The sequence below is a fragment of the Carlito syrichta genome, unplaced genomic scaffold (assembly GCF_000164805.1).
Source record: "Carlito syrichta isolate Samal-C Ts95f unplaced genomic scaffold, Tarsius_syrichta-2.0.1 Scaffold147193, whole genome shotgun sequence".
Classification (NCBI taxonomy): domain Eukaryota; kingdom Metazoa; phylum Chordata; class Mammalia; order Primates; family Tarsiidae; genus Carlito; species Carlito syrichta.
In genome coordinates, this window is record NW_007091289.1 from 251,386 (window position 1) to 269,517 (window position 18,132).

Genomic DNA, 18,132 nt, shown 5'->3' on the forward strand with positions numbered 1-18,132 from the left:
GTTGGTGTTCCAGATCAGTCTTGGTTCTGATCCATGTAATCATTCAAACACCCAAGATAATGGTGGTGGTTTTTTTGTGTCCAACAAATGGCTTCTATGATCTTTTATATCATTGGCGATTTAGTTGGTAGCTGGGGGAGTATAGATGGGGAACATCAAAACTGTGGTGATTTCCTTTCAAACGTAGTAAGTGGAGGCTTCACTTATCATTTCTACTTGCTATATTTAGCTGTAAAGAAGTCTGGAAATATATCTTCTGGTAAGACAAATATGTTCTTCTGGTAAGACAAATATCTACATGTCTACTGTTACATAGATGTGATACTACATCTTGGTATAAAATTGAAAGTTTCCACTTTAAAACACTTATCACAATTTGTAAATGATATATTTGTTTTCCAAACCAGTCTTCTAGTCTTCATATTAGATAGCAAGCAAAATAAGAGTAGGATATATGCCCATTTACTTACAAATATATTTTCTGCCTTTAGTACCATCCTTACTTTTTCAGTAGGTGCTCAATTCATTGAATAACTGACAGACTGAATGAAATTATTTTCCAGGAAGGAAACTGAGACCCTGAGAAGTTAAATAATGTATCCATTCCAGGAGACTGGACAACCCATATCTGGGAATGTTGAAAGACTTATACCTTAAATGGATGGTTTAACAATAAAGCTACTGAGTTCTCTTTTAACTCAGAATTTCTATGATTCTTTGAAGTAGGAAATCACCACATTCCAAATAAGATTATAAAGCAATTTTGTGAAGGAATAAACCAAGAGAAAATAGAAAATATACTTTCTGTCTCTTCAGTTCTGTCATATGGAACTCTTTTCTTCACATTGTCACATACTAAATTCCTATAGACTCCAACTTCTCTTTTAAAATGGCAGCCATTAATCTAAGATACTAGAAGACTGCAGCAAACTTGCAACATACTTTTTTTTTAAATCACAAGTTTCCTGGACAGGAAAAGCAAATATGTGCTAGGCTTAAAAGATATCATGTTGTACTATAGACTGGAAAAATAAAAGTAAATAGATGATGAGTGATATCAACAAATCCCATACTCTAATATGTTAAAAAGAAAAAAAAGAAGAAAAATAGGATTTTGAGAGTGAATAATCACTGCGGATAAGTTGATTATCAACTAAATTTTCTGGTCAGCCAAGTATGAGTGTCCATTGTCCTTAATAATAATAATATCCATAAGATTATTCTTTAAAAATATTTCTTCTGTGAAGTACCTAATTCTAATCCTTCTTTTCTTTATTGTCCAAGATATTGAAGATTTTGAAACCAAAACAAGAAGTACGGTTTCTGTCCGAGAAGGTCAAGGTGTGGTGCTTCTCTGTGGCCCGCCACCACATTTTGGAGGTATGCTGGGGGTAATTTGGAGATATGCTGGGGGTTCCATAAATGATATGACCACTCAGATGCTGAAGTAGGCACATCAGGTCTTGGATCCAATGGTAACCTTTCATCAAATCAAAATAATCATGAAAAGTCTTCAAGTCCACCTATTGCATGCAAGCAGTTCTATTTCTAAATATTTTATTTTTTTAAAAAATGTATTCAAACAGCCACTCAAAAAATATGTTCTTGAGGAGATGCAGCATGATATTGGACCTAGTGTGAGTATGGGGGCTATGAGTGAAATTGACTGCTGCTGTAATCTCGTGCTGTGGTATGCATACTTCATGATAAGGGACAATTTTTTAACCCTCTTTGAAGCTCGTTTTCCTCATCTGTAAAATAGAGACTTTTACTGATATTAATATTCAGTGCTGCTGTAAATGTTGAATAAGCTAATGGGTACAAATTGATTGGTGCAATGACTAATACTTTGCTCAGAAAAGAAAGTTCACATTGTTTTTCATTTTTATTTTCGGGTTCTACAGAGAACCAACCAACACTCCTCGTGACAACTTCACATTAACTATTGGATGAGAGCGTTACTCTATTAATTGGAAGTAAATTTTGAATAGGTGGTATCAGAATAACTCCTAGTAATAATGAATGTCAAGCAATATGTTTTAACTTTTACCTTGAAAGTGTCTGGATTAGTCAGTGAATTAGTCCATTGCCAGGGACCCAAACCACATATTGATACTGATTCTTGTTCCCTTGGGATCAAAGTTTCCCAAATTTCAGATAATTTGGTAAATTCAATCATGATTCTCAACTAGCAGTGAACCAGAGGGTATTATGAAAACATCTGTAGAGTCATTTGGTTCAACCTAATATCAAACTGACTATTTTATTATAAACTTACTTGTAACAGCAAGGATTTACACAGCACAGATTTTAAAACTTTGCATGTATTAACTTATTTAATCCTCACAATTATGAGGAATATACTAATACATTATTGTTTTAAAGGCCCAATACATTGTAGAGAGGTAAAAAATAAGGTTAAGTTACTAGTCCAAGGTCACATAGCTTGCAGGCAATGGAGCTAAGATCCAAATCCAGGCAAACTGGCTCCCAGATTCTCAGTTCTTAAATTTACTGCCACTGCCTCTGTTAGAGTTTACTTCCACTCTGGAATGGGAAAATTTTGAAAATAGATAGGACAAATGTTTGAAAGTAAAATGTGAACAACTTTTCTCTAATATTAAACCAAATCTTATTTATTAGCCCTGAAAAACTTGAAAACATTTTTCTATAATTATTTTATTTTTACATAACCTTGTAAATTATGATTACAACAATAAAAGAAAACTATTGATGCTAACAATATTTTATTTAGTATTACTACAGAGTTCTATGGCATTCTGCTTACCTGAAATGATAGGGGAGAGTAATAGTGCTTTCAGTGCTATCTTGAGATAAAATAATATTTTTGTAGAACACAAAAAAATTGCTCAGGTTTTTTGCTGGTGCTTATTTTTTTTACCATATGGGAAATTATTTTTCATTACCATAATCTAAGATGGTAAGAAATGCAAAATCATATCTGTATGTCAATCCATGTCATTTTATGCTCTGATATTGTTCAAAGATTTTTGACACTATTGAAGTTTTTTCCAGCTCTGTTTACTCTCATCAGGGGTAGCAGAAAAATAAAATATTTGTAAAAGAATCAGCTGCATATGTAAAAATATATGTATTTTTGAAAAGCAGATAGTTAGGAGAATGTTTGCCTTGTTACTTTGTCTCCTACCAATGTTAAAGAACATGTTGGTCTTTTAAAGCACATAAGGTTTTCATTATAATAGTGACCCTGGGATTAATACCGTAAAATTAAGCTAAAGATATTCAAAAAATGCATTAAATTAAGATTTTTTGGAATAATCTTGTTGCATAGTAGTAATAGCAAACTTGTGTGATACCAAATTTTATAATACCATAAGTAGCATCTTAGCATGATTCTAATATTTGTTGGTTGAATTCAGTCTCTCATAGTTATAGGACTCTATGTATTTGGTGTTTGTTGAGGGCTACTCTCAACTTGTAGATTGCCTGAATTTCCTGCCACATGGCCTCCTCCATTAGCAAAGCTAGCAAAAGAGAAAACTTTCTCACATCAAGTTCCTCTAATATTTCAAAATTCTTTAGCCAGGAAGAGACCCATCTCTTGTAAGGGCTAACCTGATTAGATCATCCCACAAAAGATAAAATCACTTTCTTCAAGTCAACTATGCTATAGGGTCTACGTCTTACCTTGAGTAATATCTCATTCTGTTCACATGTCCCACCCACACTCAGATGGAGGAAATTATACATGGAAATTAGTTTTGAAGGTCATATTAGAATTTTGCCAGCTACAATATGCTTTCCAAAATTTTTGTCTTATATTTCCAATATCTCCAAAGACTCTCTATTTTCTTCCACACTTGGCTGTTACAAAGAAATGCCCTAGATATATATTAAAGGGTTGGACAAGGTTAACAGGGCACAGAGTAAGGCAAATGTTGGCATGACCAAATTAGTTTTAAGTCTCCTGTGGAAATATTCATGTAACTTCTCAAAATTAATTAATAAATAAAGTACTACAAACTTCATTGAGACAGAAGACCATAAAAGACTGAAATTCTTATATCAAGTTTAGAAAATTTCATCCTGTTGACTTTTTCTGCATAACCAGCTAGCAGCAATGAGTCTCATATTGTTCTGCAACAAAGAAGAAATCATATTAAACTTGATATTATCAGAATATCCTGATTTCTTTCTCCTTTCTTTCTAGCGTATTCACAAAAAAATCTGCAAAACATTTCTTAGCAAGACAAGCCTATTAAACACATTTTAGTGTGCTTAATAAAGAAACCTTATAGGAGAGTAAGAAAAATCACCAGCATGGCTAAATTGTGTAAATTTACCCAGCAAAGAATGGCTGCAGGTCTTAAAAACAAACAAAAAAGTGTCTAGTTGGATTTCCCATATAAATGACTGGTCACAACCCAATTAGAATAATCACCATAAACCAAATGAACAGGTACTATTATATAGTCCTTTCTTCTGAATAAACAAAAAGATACCTGAATCCAGCATAGGATTTTCTTTTTTGGTACTTCTACCCAATTTTTTTTTTTTTTTTTTGAGTTGGAGTCTCACTCTGTCGCCCAGGCTGGAGTGCAGTGGCACGCTCACAGCCACCACAGCCTCGAACTACTGGGCTTAGGCGATCTTTCCGCCTCAGCCTTCCAAGTAGGTGGAACTACAGGCGTGCACTACCATGCCTGGCTTATTTTATTTATTGTGGAGTCAAGGTTTCACCAAGTTGCCCAGGCTGGTCTCAGATCCCTGGGCTCAGGCAATCCTCTGGCCTCAACCTCCCAAAGTGCTGGGATTACAGGTTGAGCCACCGTGCCCAGCCCCCAATTTTTAAGTTAACTGCAAATGTAGATATCTTACCCCTTATGAAGGGAGGGTTTTATGAGGAAAGGTTAATTTAGCAGAGAAGGCACTGCAGTGAAAAGAAAAGGGATCTAGGCAATAATGCTAGAAAACCATTTTAGGCACGCTATTTTGTCACTTCAACATTTGACAGCAGAATAAGGGTCATTCTCTGTAGTCTGAGGGGAGAAGTACATTCCCTCCTTTAATCCTATTGCCTAATCAGAGATCAAATAAAAACAAAAATATTTTGTTTCTTCCGCTCTGTCCATGGAGAGTTCTAAGGTCATCCCTCTACAAACAGGCTCATGTGACAGAAAGAGACAATACAATGTTTATTTTAGTTACTTATTTGTGAGAGGAGAGTGTCACAGAGCCTTTAGCTGAACTTTGAACTGTATTCAGAGAGGTCTTTCCACCATGGGTTCTCACTCACCTCAAGGGTGAGTTTTTGATAAGAGCCTTAGTCACTTGAAACAAAGAGTCTGCATAAACAATTTGCAGCAGGGCAGATAGAGGAATTTCCTTTAAATTTTAGAAGAAACATAAAACCCTCGAAACCAAAGCTACAGAATGAATATGAAAAGAAACAGTCCATAGATCTTCATGGGCTCTGTGAGTTAGCCCAGCCTCATATGAAATTTCATTTTAAAATGACAGAATAAGGAAATGATACATGTTGCTTAAAATAATTAAAACCACCTTCACTGTGAAATAGCAGTTTCACCATATCCAAGGTGTATTCTTTCTCTTTATTGTCTGGACATGAAATTCTCAATCCTGTGCTCATAAAACTTGTTTTAGTGGAAATGTTCCGGTCTTTCCTTAGATCCAACATCTAGGTTGGTAGAATGATTGAATTTATGCCAATAGTTTGGATCATCTATGTCTGTAACGGGAAGATAGTACTGTTGTCTGAGCCCAGTGTTTGTATTTGGGTCAATGAAGATGTTGACAATACAACTTGAATTGAAAATCATTCCAACCAAAGGCTCAAAATTCTGTTATAGAATAAAAAGAAAAATTGTGTAGAGAAAAAGTGGCTACATTTTTAAATCTCTTTCCTCCCAGTCAGTGTGTTTGTTGCTTCTGAAGCAAATGAAAGTGCTGTTTTCTCAGTGGGTGGGTCAAATTGAAAAGGAATATGTTACTCTGGGGTTTCTTGAACCTGTAAAAGGCAGACAGACCCAATAATTGCTTGTTGGTATAATAGTAATAATAATGATAAAAACCATCATTTTTGAACTTGTACTCTATGAATTCACTCAGGAAATCTTTCTTGTGTGCTTACTAAGTGCCACTCATTTTTCTGCATTTTAGAGATACAGTGAAGACGAGTGGCAAAGCCTTTAGCCTCATGAATCTTATAATAAACAAATAAATATGACAGGTGGTAATAAAAGCTAGGCAAAAAATAAAAGGGGACAAAAATATTAGATGTTGCCATCATGTTTTCTGAGGTGAAAGACAGCTTCTCTGTCATTTGAGAAGAGAACTAAAGAAGTGAGAAAGTGAGACATATTGCGTAAAGTCAGTTCAGGTGGAGGAAATGGCATGTGCAAATGATCTGTGGTGGAATCATGTCTAACATTAGAAGAACAGCAGCGAGTTAGTTCAGTGTGAGTAAAGAAAAATGAGGAAGCAGAAGCGCTGATGAGGATGTAAAACCCTACTTCTAGACATTTTAGGATTTTTGCCATGAGATTAAAAGTCACTGGATAGCATTGAAGAAAGTGACATATTTTTTCTGACCTTCATGTTTAAAAATTTACTCTGGAGAATAGACTACGAGGGCAAGAATATATGTATTAATTCAGGCGAAAGATAATGATGACTTGGACCAGAAAGATTGCAGTGGACAAGTGGATAAGTAACAATCTTCAGTATTTATTGAGAAAGTAAACTGAAAATAATTTTCTGAAATATTGGGTGCACGTTGTAAGGAAAGGAAAGGAGTAAAGATAACTTCGTTGGGCTGAGCAACTAGAAAAATAGAGTGTCATTTATTGGGATGGGAATAATAAAGGAGGAACAGATTTTCGGATGGGGGACATCAGGTATTCGTTTTAGAAGTTATTAACTTTCAGATACCAATTAGATATAAGAGTGAAAATTTTGAGTAGGTAGCTGAATTACATGTCTAGGGTGATAGACCTAAAAACTAAATTTAGAAAAAACTAAATTTGGAATTCACCATATAGAAAGTAATATTTAATGTCACATGACTGAATAAGACTGAGTACTTACTATTGGGCACTCAGCTCAGCATTGAAGATCCCTCAATAACTCATTTCAAGGAAGATATCTTAATTTTACAAACTGAGTAGACATATTTTTGGAATTCAAGAGATCCTGTCTAAACATTTACTTCTACTGTCTAATTTTGTCTGGCATAATCTGGCCCAGAACAGACACTTAATAATTGTTATACAAAGAATACAAAGAGACCGCAGAATTTCTTGTCTCTATTGGAGAATATGTAAACATGACACAGAGAAGTAGATTAAATTGTCTAAAATCAATCTACAGTGTTAAAACCAGCAAGCTCATGACTCTGCCCATTCTTCATAGTCGACCAAGTCAGCTCTCTAAAGAGTGTACTTATTTAGGTCTCATGCCTCACAACCCCACACTCCACTTTCAGAAGGCATTAACTCCTCGTAAGACTATTTACCTTGCTTTCCACCCCATTCAAACAGAACTCTCCTGTTACACAGCCCATTACCATTTCTAGAAACTAGGAGGGTTTTACGTTTACAGTGGGGAAGTGGAGGGTAATTCTTTGTTGTGGGGGACTGTTCTGTGCACTGTGAAGACATTTAGTAATATACCTGGCCTTTACTCACTAGATGCAAGCAGCGCACCCTCCCTCAATTGTGAGAGGAAAAATGTCTCCAGATATTGTCAGATATTTTTTAAAGGGAAAAATTATCCTTGGTTATTAGCCATTGGTACAACTCATCTCTTACTTAGACTGTTTTTAAGCTCATCCATAGAATGTGGGAATTGAAGGGGAGAGAAGGAAGTCTAGTTGTATACGCGTATCTGCATTTCGTTGACTTACTTGGTTTTCCTTAGAATTGAAGGGTTTCCAGCAATTCATTTGGAAGTTGACTGTGTTTTCATTCCTTTCCCAGGCAGGGTTTGCCAGTGTGTAATCAACCCTAAAGCTGTTTGGAACTTAGCGATAATAGGAACTCAAGGAGCCTTTGCTTAGTGGTCACTTGTAGGAATAAAGGCCACATTTCCACAACTTCAAATGGGAGGTATTAAAATCAGAAGGGATCTAAAATAAAATCCAAATTATCAAGCCGTAATTGTGAAACAAATGAGAACTCTAATAGGAGTAGACTGGAAACGTGTCAGGCAGCTTTCTGGGTTGCATCATAAACTTGCTCAGCACTGACATCAATGACTTCAACGCAGAAAAGGAATTATTCTTCTTGAATTAGGTCTTTGCCACTGAACTAGCATAACCATGATTTACCACCCAAGAGCAGTCACATTTAACCCTGAAGCACTACACATGCTTTGCAGTAAAGTACACACATTCTGGAATATTCCAAAGGGGGGATTTAGCCACTAAATCTGAGCCCTATACTTCAAATTCTTTATTCTACTCGTTTATATTCTACCTCAAGAAACATACTAGCAAGTTTGAGATTTGTTCTATTGTGCCAATAGAAGTTCTCGGTGTTGATATTTATCATTATTGCTCTCTTTCACACGAGATATTTCCCCTCTAATAAAAAATTACATGCCATATAATGGGTATAATTGCATATATCTTTTTTGTTTGTATTTTAAATATTACAGCACATGATATAGGTCTGTAAAAGATGTCAAAACATAATCACGCTCTAGGGAAAATAGGATTTGTTGTATGCTTGAGAGAGTAGCAGATAGAGTCTTCAATTACTTACTGCAGAACTGCCATTTCCAAGAATAATACAATTGTCAAGAATGGTGTCATTGTGAAACTACAGAAGATGCTGCAGAAAGGACCAATTATCATTCAGCTCTAATGTTACTGCTGAATCATCACAGGGAAAATGCATCATAACCGTTAATAACTGATAAATGTCATAGATGGTGGAGAAAATATTTGAAAATTCAATGATTTCAACCTAAATGGCTCATGAATTATACATTTAATTAAGAAAGGGGTTTTAAACTTCCAATTTGGAAAGCATTTTTTTCTATTATCATTAAAAAATATACAAATTAAGCACAGCAGTGGCTGATGATGGAACAAAATAGATAAAAGCCCCACTGCAGTCTGACTGTTTGCATGAATGGGTAGAAGGAAGTAGGGCAGGGTGAGAAATACTGCCACAGAAAGGACTTGCAGCTTAACAGGTTCACTAATTCAGATGGGCACAAAAGGGTTTCTGGATTATACTTCCACAGCTGCTGCTAACTCTCTTCCCCTCTGCTTCTTCACTCATAAAAATGAAGAAGTTGGGCTGACAGATCTCACAAATCCCCTGCCACCCCAAACATTCTATGAATCTATAAACTGCAAATCATCCTCTTCTCCAGATTCTGACTCATCACCCAAAGGCAAATGTATACAAGGTGGCCGCCATTCAAGATCCAGGTGCTTCCCTTCCTTACTGTGATTATGCAGAGGGGACTGAGTTTTATCATTTCTATCTAAAAATTTCAAAGTGTAGTTCCAGACCCCCCAGTATCATTACCACTTGGGAGCTTGTTAGCAATGCAAATTTCCTGGCTCCTCCCCAGATCTACTGAATCAGAAAGTCTAAGGGTGGAACACAGCAGTTTGTGCTTTAACAATCCTCCAGGTAATTTTGATGCACAGTGAAGTTTTAGAACCTCTGCTTGAGAGAGGCTCATTTAAGAGGAAAGAATTACTTCAAGATTTTATATCTGTTCTATTCCCTGCTTATATTAGCAATAAGCACTTTGGAGTAATTTAAAAATTAAAAATCAACCTATCCTATGAGATTCTTAGGAAATTGGATACAGGACATGCAATGTTGATGGGGAAGAGAACGGGTGATGAGAAACATTTGTCTTAGAATGTGAGTCGTGTTGTATATGTAGGAAACTTGGGAATTTGGAAGAAAGACAAGAGGATGAGGAGGAAGAGCCAAGGGGGGAAAAATGACACAGAAAAAGAGGATCAGTTGTCAATATATTAAAAAGTAGAAAGCTGATGTTAGGGAAAGAGCAAAGATTTGGCATCTGAAGGATCTGGGTTCAAGTCCTACCCTTTCCACATGTTATCTATACCATTGTGGGAAATTGCGTTATGCTCTTAGATCTTGCACCTTCTCTAGAGTGGTCATATTAGCAATACTCAGTCTCGTAAAGCAATTATTGGGATGATAAAATGCAAGTGCTTTTAAATTTTTATTAATCCTTATGTAATCTTTCCTATTTCTGGACTATATTTTTCCAGCGGTTTCTAAATATTTCACTGCTGAAGATGGATGCACCACATGTAGGAACAGATCGGAAAGTTTTAGCAGCTGAAGTAAAAATGAATTCACCAAAGGAGAGAGGAAAATTACAGTCTCAGGTCCCAAGATTATAGGTTGAAGAATACAAAGATTTCTTGGGCACCAGCAGTAACCTGTAATTTCTGTTAAGTGAAAGGGGTGACATTGGATTTCAGAGAGCTAAAGCTTATTTTTCTCTCCAAATAGGCATTGAATAAGGATTCGTAAGCTGAGACATGGCCTTGGGAATTTGCTCAAGATTGTCTTTATCTCACAAAAGGTTCAAAAGATGAGGAGTCAATGACAACAGGGGAATCTGAACTACATTTTTTCCTCCACTTTATATTGAAGAAAAATTTACGATCTAGGAAACTCTCTAGTTTCAAACAAAAACCCTTTGAGCATCTCTTTGGTGATGACAGCACAACGGGCTTAGAAGTGAGGCAGCAAAGGACATCAGTAAAGAAACTTTGAAGCAAGAGACCACATGGAATGATGAAAGACTCCAATAGGGACTTGCAAAAGAAAACTAAGCTTCAATACTTGGGAACAGGACAAGAATCTCAAAGCACATTATCAAAAATAAAAAGCAAATTGCATTTATGCATACTTGATCTAAAAGCATAGACTCTTAGAAAGATCAGAGGAATATTGAGGGTGGAGTAGACCCTCGATAGAAGCTTAGGTGTAACCTCCCATCCATTGTTTAAATAAATCTTTTTTTATTTTTTTGCAATATTCTAAGCAATGTTCACGCATACTCTGCTACTTGATCATTTCAAGTGATAGATAATCTCATAAGTTATCTGCTGTCGTTGTTCTGAAGTTTAGACTGTCCTTTATTATTTAAGAGTCAAAAATCATTCTGTGACCTCCAGCAACCACAAGTCCTACTTTTGTTTCCTGGACATTGATAGAGAAAGTTTTGTTTAACCTTTTGTGCACACAGCAGCCCTTCAATGTATAAAGATAGCTCTACTATTCTTGTGAAATCTTTTCCCTAGTCTCAAAATCCAAATTTTATCAGTTTTCTGGGGGGTGATGTAGCTTCTGATTTTTGCTACATTATATCAATCTCTTGATACATTTGAGATTTTTCTCTTTTTTTTTTGAATTGGATTCTCACCCTGTCACCTAGGCTGAGTGCAGTGGCACATTCATGGCTGCCACAGCATCGATCTACTGGGCTCCGGTGATCCCTCTGTCTCAGCCTTCCTAGTAGCTGGAACCACAGGTGCAGGCTATCATGCTCATCTAAGTTTTGATTTTCTGTAGAGACAGGGTCTTGCCAAGTTGCCCGGGCTGGTCTCAAACCCAAGGGCTCAGGAAATCCACTAGCCTCGGCCTCCCAACTTGCTGGGATTGCAGGCTGAGCTTGGTGATTTTTAATTCCCCTTTCCATAAGGGGTGCTCTTAACATAATATTCCAGTTCAACCATGTGAGTCATTTGAAGGGTGTTGAAAACACAGATTCCGTGATATAATTGAATATCAGACATAATGAAACCAATGTCTAGGAGTAGAGTTAGCTGTCTGTGTTTTCACCAGCTTCCTTAGTGATTCTGATGTGCATCAGGTTTGGGACTCAATGCCTGAATAAAACATAATTCTCCATTCTGAGCAGTTCTAAGTAAAAATATAAAACATTATCCATCTTATTTTTTACAAGTTGTAAGCCCTTCTGATACTATTCTCATACTGTTTTTCTTTTCATTTATACAAATAATGCATAGTAATTTAAAATTCTAATACAACAGAAACACATTATGTAAGGAGTAAAGAACCTTTTTTATTTGCTTCCACTCACCCTGAGAAAAACTGTTTACATCTTCAGATTTTTAAATGTAATGATTCATATAAACACACACACACAAGTTCCTACACTCACATTTTTTATTTTTATGGGATGGTTCAAACATATTGATTTATGACATTTTTTTTTTACATAACAATACAGTATGGGCTTTTTCTTTTTTTCTTTTGTAATATTTCATTTTATTTTAGTATTGTAGGGTACGTGTAAGGATTTACTAGTGTATTGCGTACAGGTGAGATTTGAATGTCTAGGTGGCTCTCTCTCAGTCTGATAGTAGATCTGATGCCCAGTGTGTTGAAGCATGCCTCTTATTCCTCTTCCTTCTCTTCCTCCTTTAGCAGTGTCCAGGGTCTGTTGTTCCTACCTTTGTGTTCGTGTGACCAGTGATTCAGGCCTACTTATGAGTAAGAACATGTAGTATTCAATGTTTTTTTTCTGTGATAGTTCACTTAGTATGATGCTTTCCAGTTGCATTCATGTTGCTGCAAAGGACATGATTTCATTTTTTTATGGCTGCATAGTATTATACCATGTATATGTACCATTTAAAAAAAAAATCTAGGCTGCTTTCAGTGGGCATCCAGATTATTTCCACGTTTTTGCTACTGTGACTAGTGTTGCAGTGAACATATGTGTGTGTGTGTCTTTTTGGTAGAGAAACTTATATTCCTCTGGGTATATTCCCAGAAATGGAACTGCTGATTGTATGAGAGCTCAATTTTTAGTTCTTTGAGAAAATGCCACATTGCTTTCCACAAAGGTTTAACTAGCTTGCATTCCCACTATAGTGTAGAAGCATTTCATTTTTTCCGTGGCCTTGACAACACTTGTATTTTGACTTTTTAACAAGGCCATCCTTACCAGTGTTAGGTGGGGTCTCATTGTAGTTTTAATTTGCTTTTCTCTGATGGTTAGTGTGACTTAGCATTTTTTCATAAGTTGATTGGCTGCTTGAATGTCTTCCCTTGAAAAGTGTCTGTTCAAAAAAATTTTTTTTTAAATGTCTGTTCATGTCCTTTGCCTACCTTTTAAATATTACTATTTTTTTTTATTTTAAAGATGTCAGTTTGTATATAATTAGGTATACAAACTCTGATTATGCAGGTACCCTTGTTGATGAAGTGTACCCCTCCCTCTCCTAGCAGTTTCATTCAACTGCCAATCCCACCCCACTCCCCTGGCAGTTTCCCACTACAGCCAATCCCTTTCTTATAGTATTATAATTTTTCAAGGTCTGCTTATGAGTGAGAACATATGGTACTCTGTTCTTTGTTTCTGTGGTAGATCACTGAGTATAATCGACTCTAAATCCATCCAAGTTGCTACAAAGTCCATATGTTTGTCCTTCTACATGGCGGCATAATATTCCATTCTGGATATGTACCACATATTTTTACCCAGTCCAGCTTCAATGGGCAGCACAGTTAGTTCCATATATTTGCTATTGTAAATACAGTTGCAACAAACAGATATGTGCAGGTGTCTTTTATGTATAATGATTCGAGTTCCTTTGGGTATATTCCCAATAGGGGAATTGTTGGGTCATGTGGGTCGTATGGAAGGTCAATTTCTAGTTTTTTCAGAAATCACCACACTGTCTTCCAAAGAGGTCACACTAGTTTGCAATCCCACCAGCAGTGTAGAAGCATTCCTTTCTCTCTGCATCCTTGCCGGCATCTATTATTGTTTATTTTATTAGTGATGGCCATTCTCACTGGAGTTAGGTGGTATCTCAATGTGGTTTTGATTTGCATTTCTCTGATGATGAGTGAGGCTGAGCACTTTTTCATGTGTCTGTTGGCTTTCTGTATATCTTTTTTTGAGAAGTACCTATTCAAGTATTTTGCCCACTTTTTAATGGGCTGTTTGTTTTTTTCCTTTCAGCACGTTTGAGTTCCTTGTAGATTCTAGATATTAGGCCTTTGTCAGATATATAGTTGGTAAAAATATTTTCCCATTCTATGGGCTGTCTCCCTGCTCTCTTGATGGGTTTCTTTGCTTTGCAGAAGCTTGTCAGTTTGATGAGGTCCCACTTGTCTATCTTTTTTCTTATGGTATGGGCACTTAGGGTTCTGATCAGGAATTGGTTGTTGCCAGTTCCAATTTCCATAAGGGAGTCTCCTGCATTTTCTAAGACTCTTATAGTTTGAGGTTTTACGTTTAGGTCTTTGATCCATTTAGAGTTAATTTTTGTGTATGGTGATTGGTAGGGGTCTTGTTTCAGTCTTCTGCACGTGATCAGTGAGTTTCCCCAACACCATTTACTGATTAGGTTCTCCTCTCCCCAGGGGTTTTGGTGGAGGCTTTGTCAAAGGTGAGTTGTTTGAGAAATTGAGACTTTGTTTCTGGAATCTTTATCCTGTTCCGTTGGTCTATATGCCTGTTCTTGTACGAATGCCAGGCTGTTTTGATTACTGTAGACTTATAGTAAAGTTTGAAGTCTGCTTGTGTGATACCTCCTGCTTTGTTTCTTTTGCTGAGGATTTTTTTTTTTTTGGCTATTCTTGGTTATTTATGTTTCCATATGAATTTCTGTATCATCATTTCCAGGTCTGAGAAGAATGATGTTGGTAATTTAATGGGCATTATATTATAACTGTAGATTTTCTTTGGTAGGATGGACATCTTTACAATGTTGATTCTTCCTATCCATGAGCATGGAATATTTCTCCATTTGTTTGTGTCTTCTTGGATTTCTTTGAGTAGTGTTTTGTAGTTCTCATTGTAAAGGTCTTTCACTTCTCTGGTTAGGAAGATGCTGAGGTATTTCTTTTTCTTTTTCTTTTGTGGCTATTGTGAATGGGATCGTGCTTTTAATTTGGGTCTTTGTCTGCTTATTGTTGGTGTATAGAAATGTAATTTGTACCCTGAGACTCTGCCAAAGTCCTTTATTAGGGCAAGTAGGTTTTTGACAGATTCTCTTGAGTTTTCAAGGTATAGGATCACATCATCAGCAAAGAGGGTTAACTTGACTTCCTCTTTTGCTCCCTTCTCTTGTCTAATTCCCTAGCAAGGACTTCCAACACAATGTTGAACAAGTGTGGTGAGAGTGGGCAGCTTTGTCTTGTTCCACTTTTCAGGGGAAATGTTTACAGTTTCTGGTCATTTAGCAATATGTTGCCTGTGGGTTTATCATAGAAGCTTTGCCTACTTTTTAATGCTTTTTTTTTTTTTTTTCCTGTCAATTCGTTCAAGTTTTTTGTAGATCCTGGATACCAGGCCTTTGTTGGATGCAGAGCTTGCAAATAATGTTTTCCCATTCTGTGGGTTGTCTCTTTACTCTCTTGATGATTTCTTTTGCAGTTCTAAAACATTTTAAGTGTAATCAATTCTGGGTATGTTTTTGTTTATTTTGTTTTTCTATCTGACACTGCTTTTATAAGTTTAATGGCACCTTTTTGCATTTCATGCTTAAGTAGAATTTTTGTTGCTGTAGTTCTTGATATAATTTTACCTCATTTCTTCTTCATTATTGAGAATAATACTAGAGTTCTCTCTGTATAATTTATTTTTATTGACATCATTTATAGATTGTTGTAAAAATATTTTTTCCTCCTCTTCTCTATTAATGTACTTTTTCTTGTTAGATTCACTCTTCTTTTCCTCCTTCCTTTCCTCCTCTCTCCTTCTCTTTCTTCTGTCTCTTCCTTTCTCCCGCCCTTCCTTTCTTCCTTTCTTCTTTCCTTCCTAAAATCTTTTTCCCTAAATGTAATGCTAATACTTTATACATTTTTTCCTCAGTAGAAGGAATGATAAAATAGCAATATCCCCTCATTCCAAGAGTTTTTCTCTATACATAAGATTTAAATCCAGAATAGCTATCAATTTGTGTTGCCCTCTCATATTTTTGAGAATTTAAATTAGGTAAGGTTAGAAAATAATGTTTCAGATATTCTGTTTTCAGCTGAGGAAGCCTACTGGAATATATCAGAAATAATTTGCTTATTTTGTTTCTATCATGTCTTGCTTCTTCACCAGTTATTAATGTAAGTACAATGGACAAATAAGAATTGAGTTCTCTGCCTGAATAAAAGTCCCCTAGAGGCATAAACTGCTGTCCTTTAAGCTATGATTTCCAAGTTTGTGAGTGTCCATATAGACGAAACCGTTTTTGACTTAACTTTTGTATATCTCCTCTCCACCCCTAGTATGTATACATTCCACTTATTTTGGGGATCTCTTTTGTACCAGTTATATTCTTCCACTTCCCTAGACATAGTTGTTTTCTACCTAGCTCCCACAATACACCTAATTTCTCAACTTCAGGTAGAACTATACACACCAAACTCTTAATACATATGAATATTTTTCTTTGCTCAAATATTTCTGGCTAAAATAAGAAACTGGCAGCACACAATTTTTGTGAGGATGTAGAACAACTTGAACTCTCATACATTGCTGGTGCAGGTATAAACTGGTACAACGACTTTGGAAAATTATCTTGCAGTTTCTTATAAGGTTAAATATACATCTACATTATGAATTGCTCCTGGAAACCTATCCAAAAAATTTGCTTATATAATCTTATATAAGGGATGTTTATTTCAGCCCAATACATACTGGCATCTAGCTGCTCATCAAGAGAAAGTTGACTAAACAAATTATGGTATAGTCTTAAAATGGAATATTATCAACAACTGATAGACATAACAACATAGGTGAAGACTAATAGTGTGTTAAATAAAGGAAATCAGTCATAAAATATACATTGAGTTTGAGTCTATTTTTTTTTGAGTTGGAGTCTCACTCTGTTACCCAGACTGGAGTGCAGTGGCCGCTCCCGGCCACCGCAGCCTCGACCTGCTGGGCTCCGGCGATCCTTCCGCCTCAGCCTTCCAAGTAGCCAGAATTACAGGCATGTGCTACCATGCCCGGCTGATTTTTTGATTTATTGTAGAGATGAGGTCTCGCTGCCCAGGCGGGTCTCGAGCCCGCGGGCTCAGGCAATCCACTCACCTCAGCCTCCCAAAGGCGCGGGATTACAGGCTGAGCCACTGAGCCCAGCTGAGTCTATTTTTATGAAAACCAAATAGTAGCTAAAATAATTTATGGTGGTTGAAATCTGGTAGTGGTTGCAGTAGTAGAAGACTGACCAGAAAGGAAATTGAGAAGTTTCTGAAGAAGTGGAAATGTTTCATATTTTACTTGAGGATGATGATTTCATCAAGTATATAATTGTCACAACAAATTAAACTGAACATAAGATCTGCACAATATAAAGTATGCTCATTATGTCATATATACTGTTATCTATAATATTTCCAGAGATGGTATTGACTGATGTTCAGTAAAAGTGATGGTGTCCTCTTTCCTCTTCATTCACTTGCTGTTTACTCTCTAAGCTGTGTTTGTCTACATATCTGTTGCTTGGATAACTCATTTATCCTGCTGGTTTCATTATGAAATTACTTCTGAGAAGTTTTTTTCTGACCACAAATTATTCTAGGCTTCTTCTCTAGGCTTCCTGTAATGCCTTTGAGAATGCGTATGTCATCCAACATTGAAATGATCCACTCTAGTGGCAATTAGCAGCAGCTGGTATGACCTTTACAAAGCATAGGTTTTGCTTTGTATACTATAAGACCTAAAACTCTCATAGAATAACTTTCTAGAAATTATGTAATGGTTGAAAGAGTAAACGCTAAGATCTGTGGTAGAGTTCTTAAACTTAAATGATTAAGTTACAATTTTAACAAGTATCCCTAAGTATATTTAATGCTTCTGACAACATAATGAGGAACACTGCTTTGAAGCAGTATGACTTTTGTTAAGAAAATTTCGTATGCATTTTGAGCCTGTAATACTTTATATATCTTATAGTGCTTCTTAATGAACTCATCCACTTATTCCCTTGACATCCTATCATCACATTCTTAATCCCAAAAAGTCAATGATGGTCGAATGATCTTATAATATATCATCCAAACTGGGCTACATTTGAATGTAAATGAATATTACGACACCAGGATAACAGCTGTAAATTGGGGAAATAGAGACACAATTTTA

General features: G+C 36.1%; 1 protein-coding gene across 6 annotated transcripts in view; it reads left to right on the forward strand.

The window, feature by feature from the left end:
* LOC103251849 (contactin-6) overlaps positions 1-18,132 on the forward strand; it is a 321,692-nt gene that overhangs the window by 184,375 nt on the left and 119,185 nt on the right. For all 6 annotated transcript variants that reach the window (XM_008050467.2, XM_021708771.1, XM_008050468.2 and 3 more), the window contains one exon: positions 1,285-1,380. In XM_008050467.2, coding sequence (XP_008048658.1) covers positions 1,285-1,380 — 96 coding nt within the window. The remainder of the gene's footprint in view (positions 1-1,284; positions 1,381-18,132) is intronic.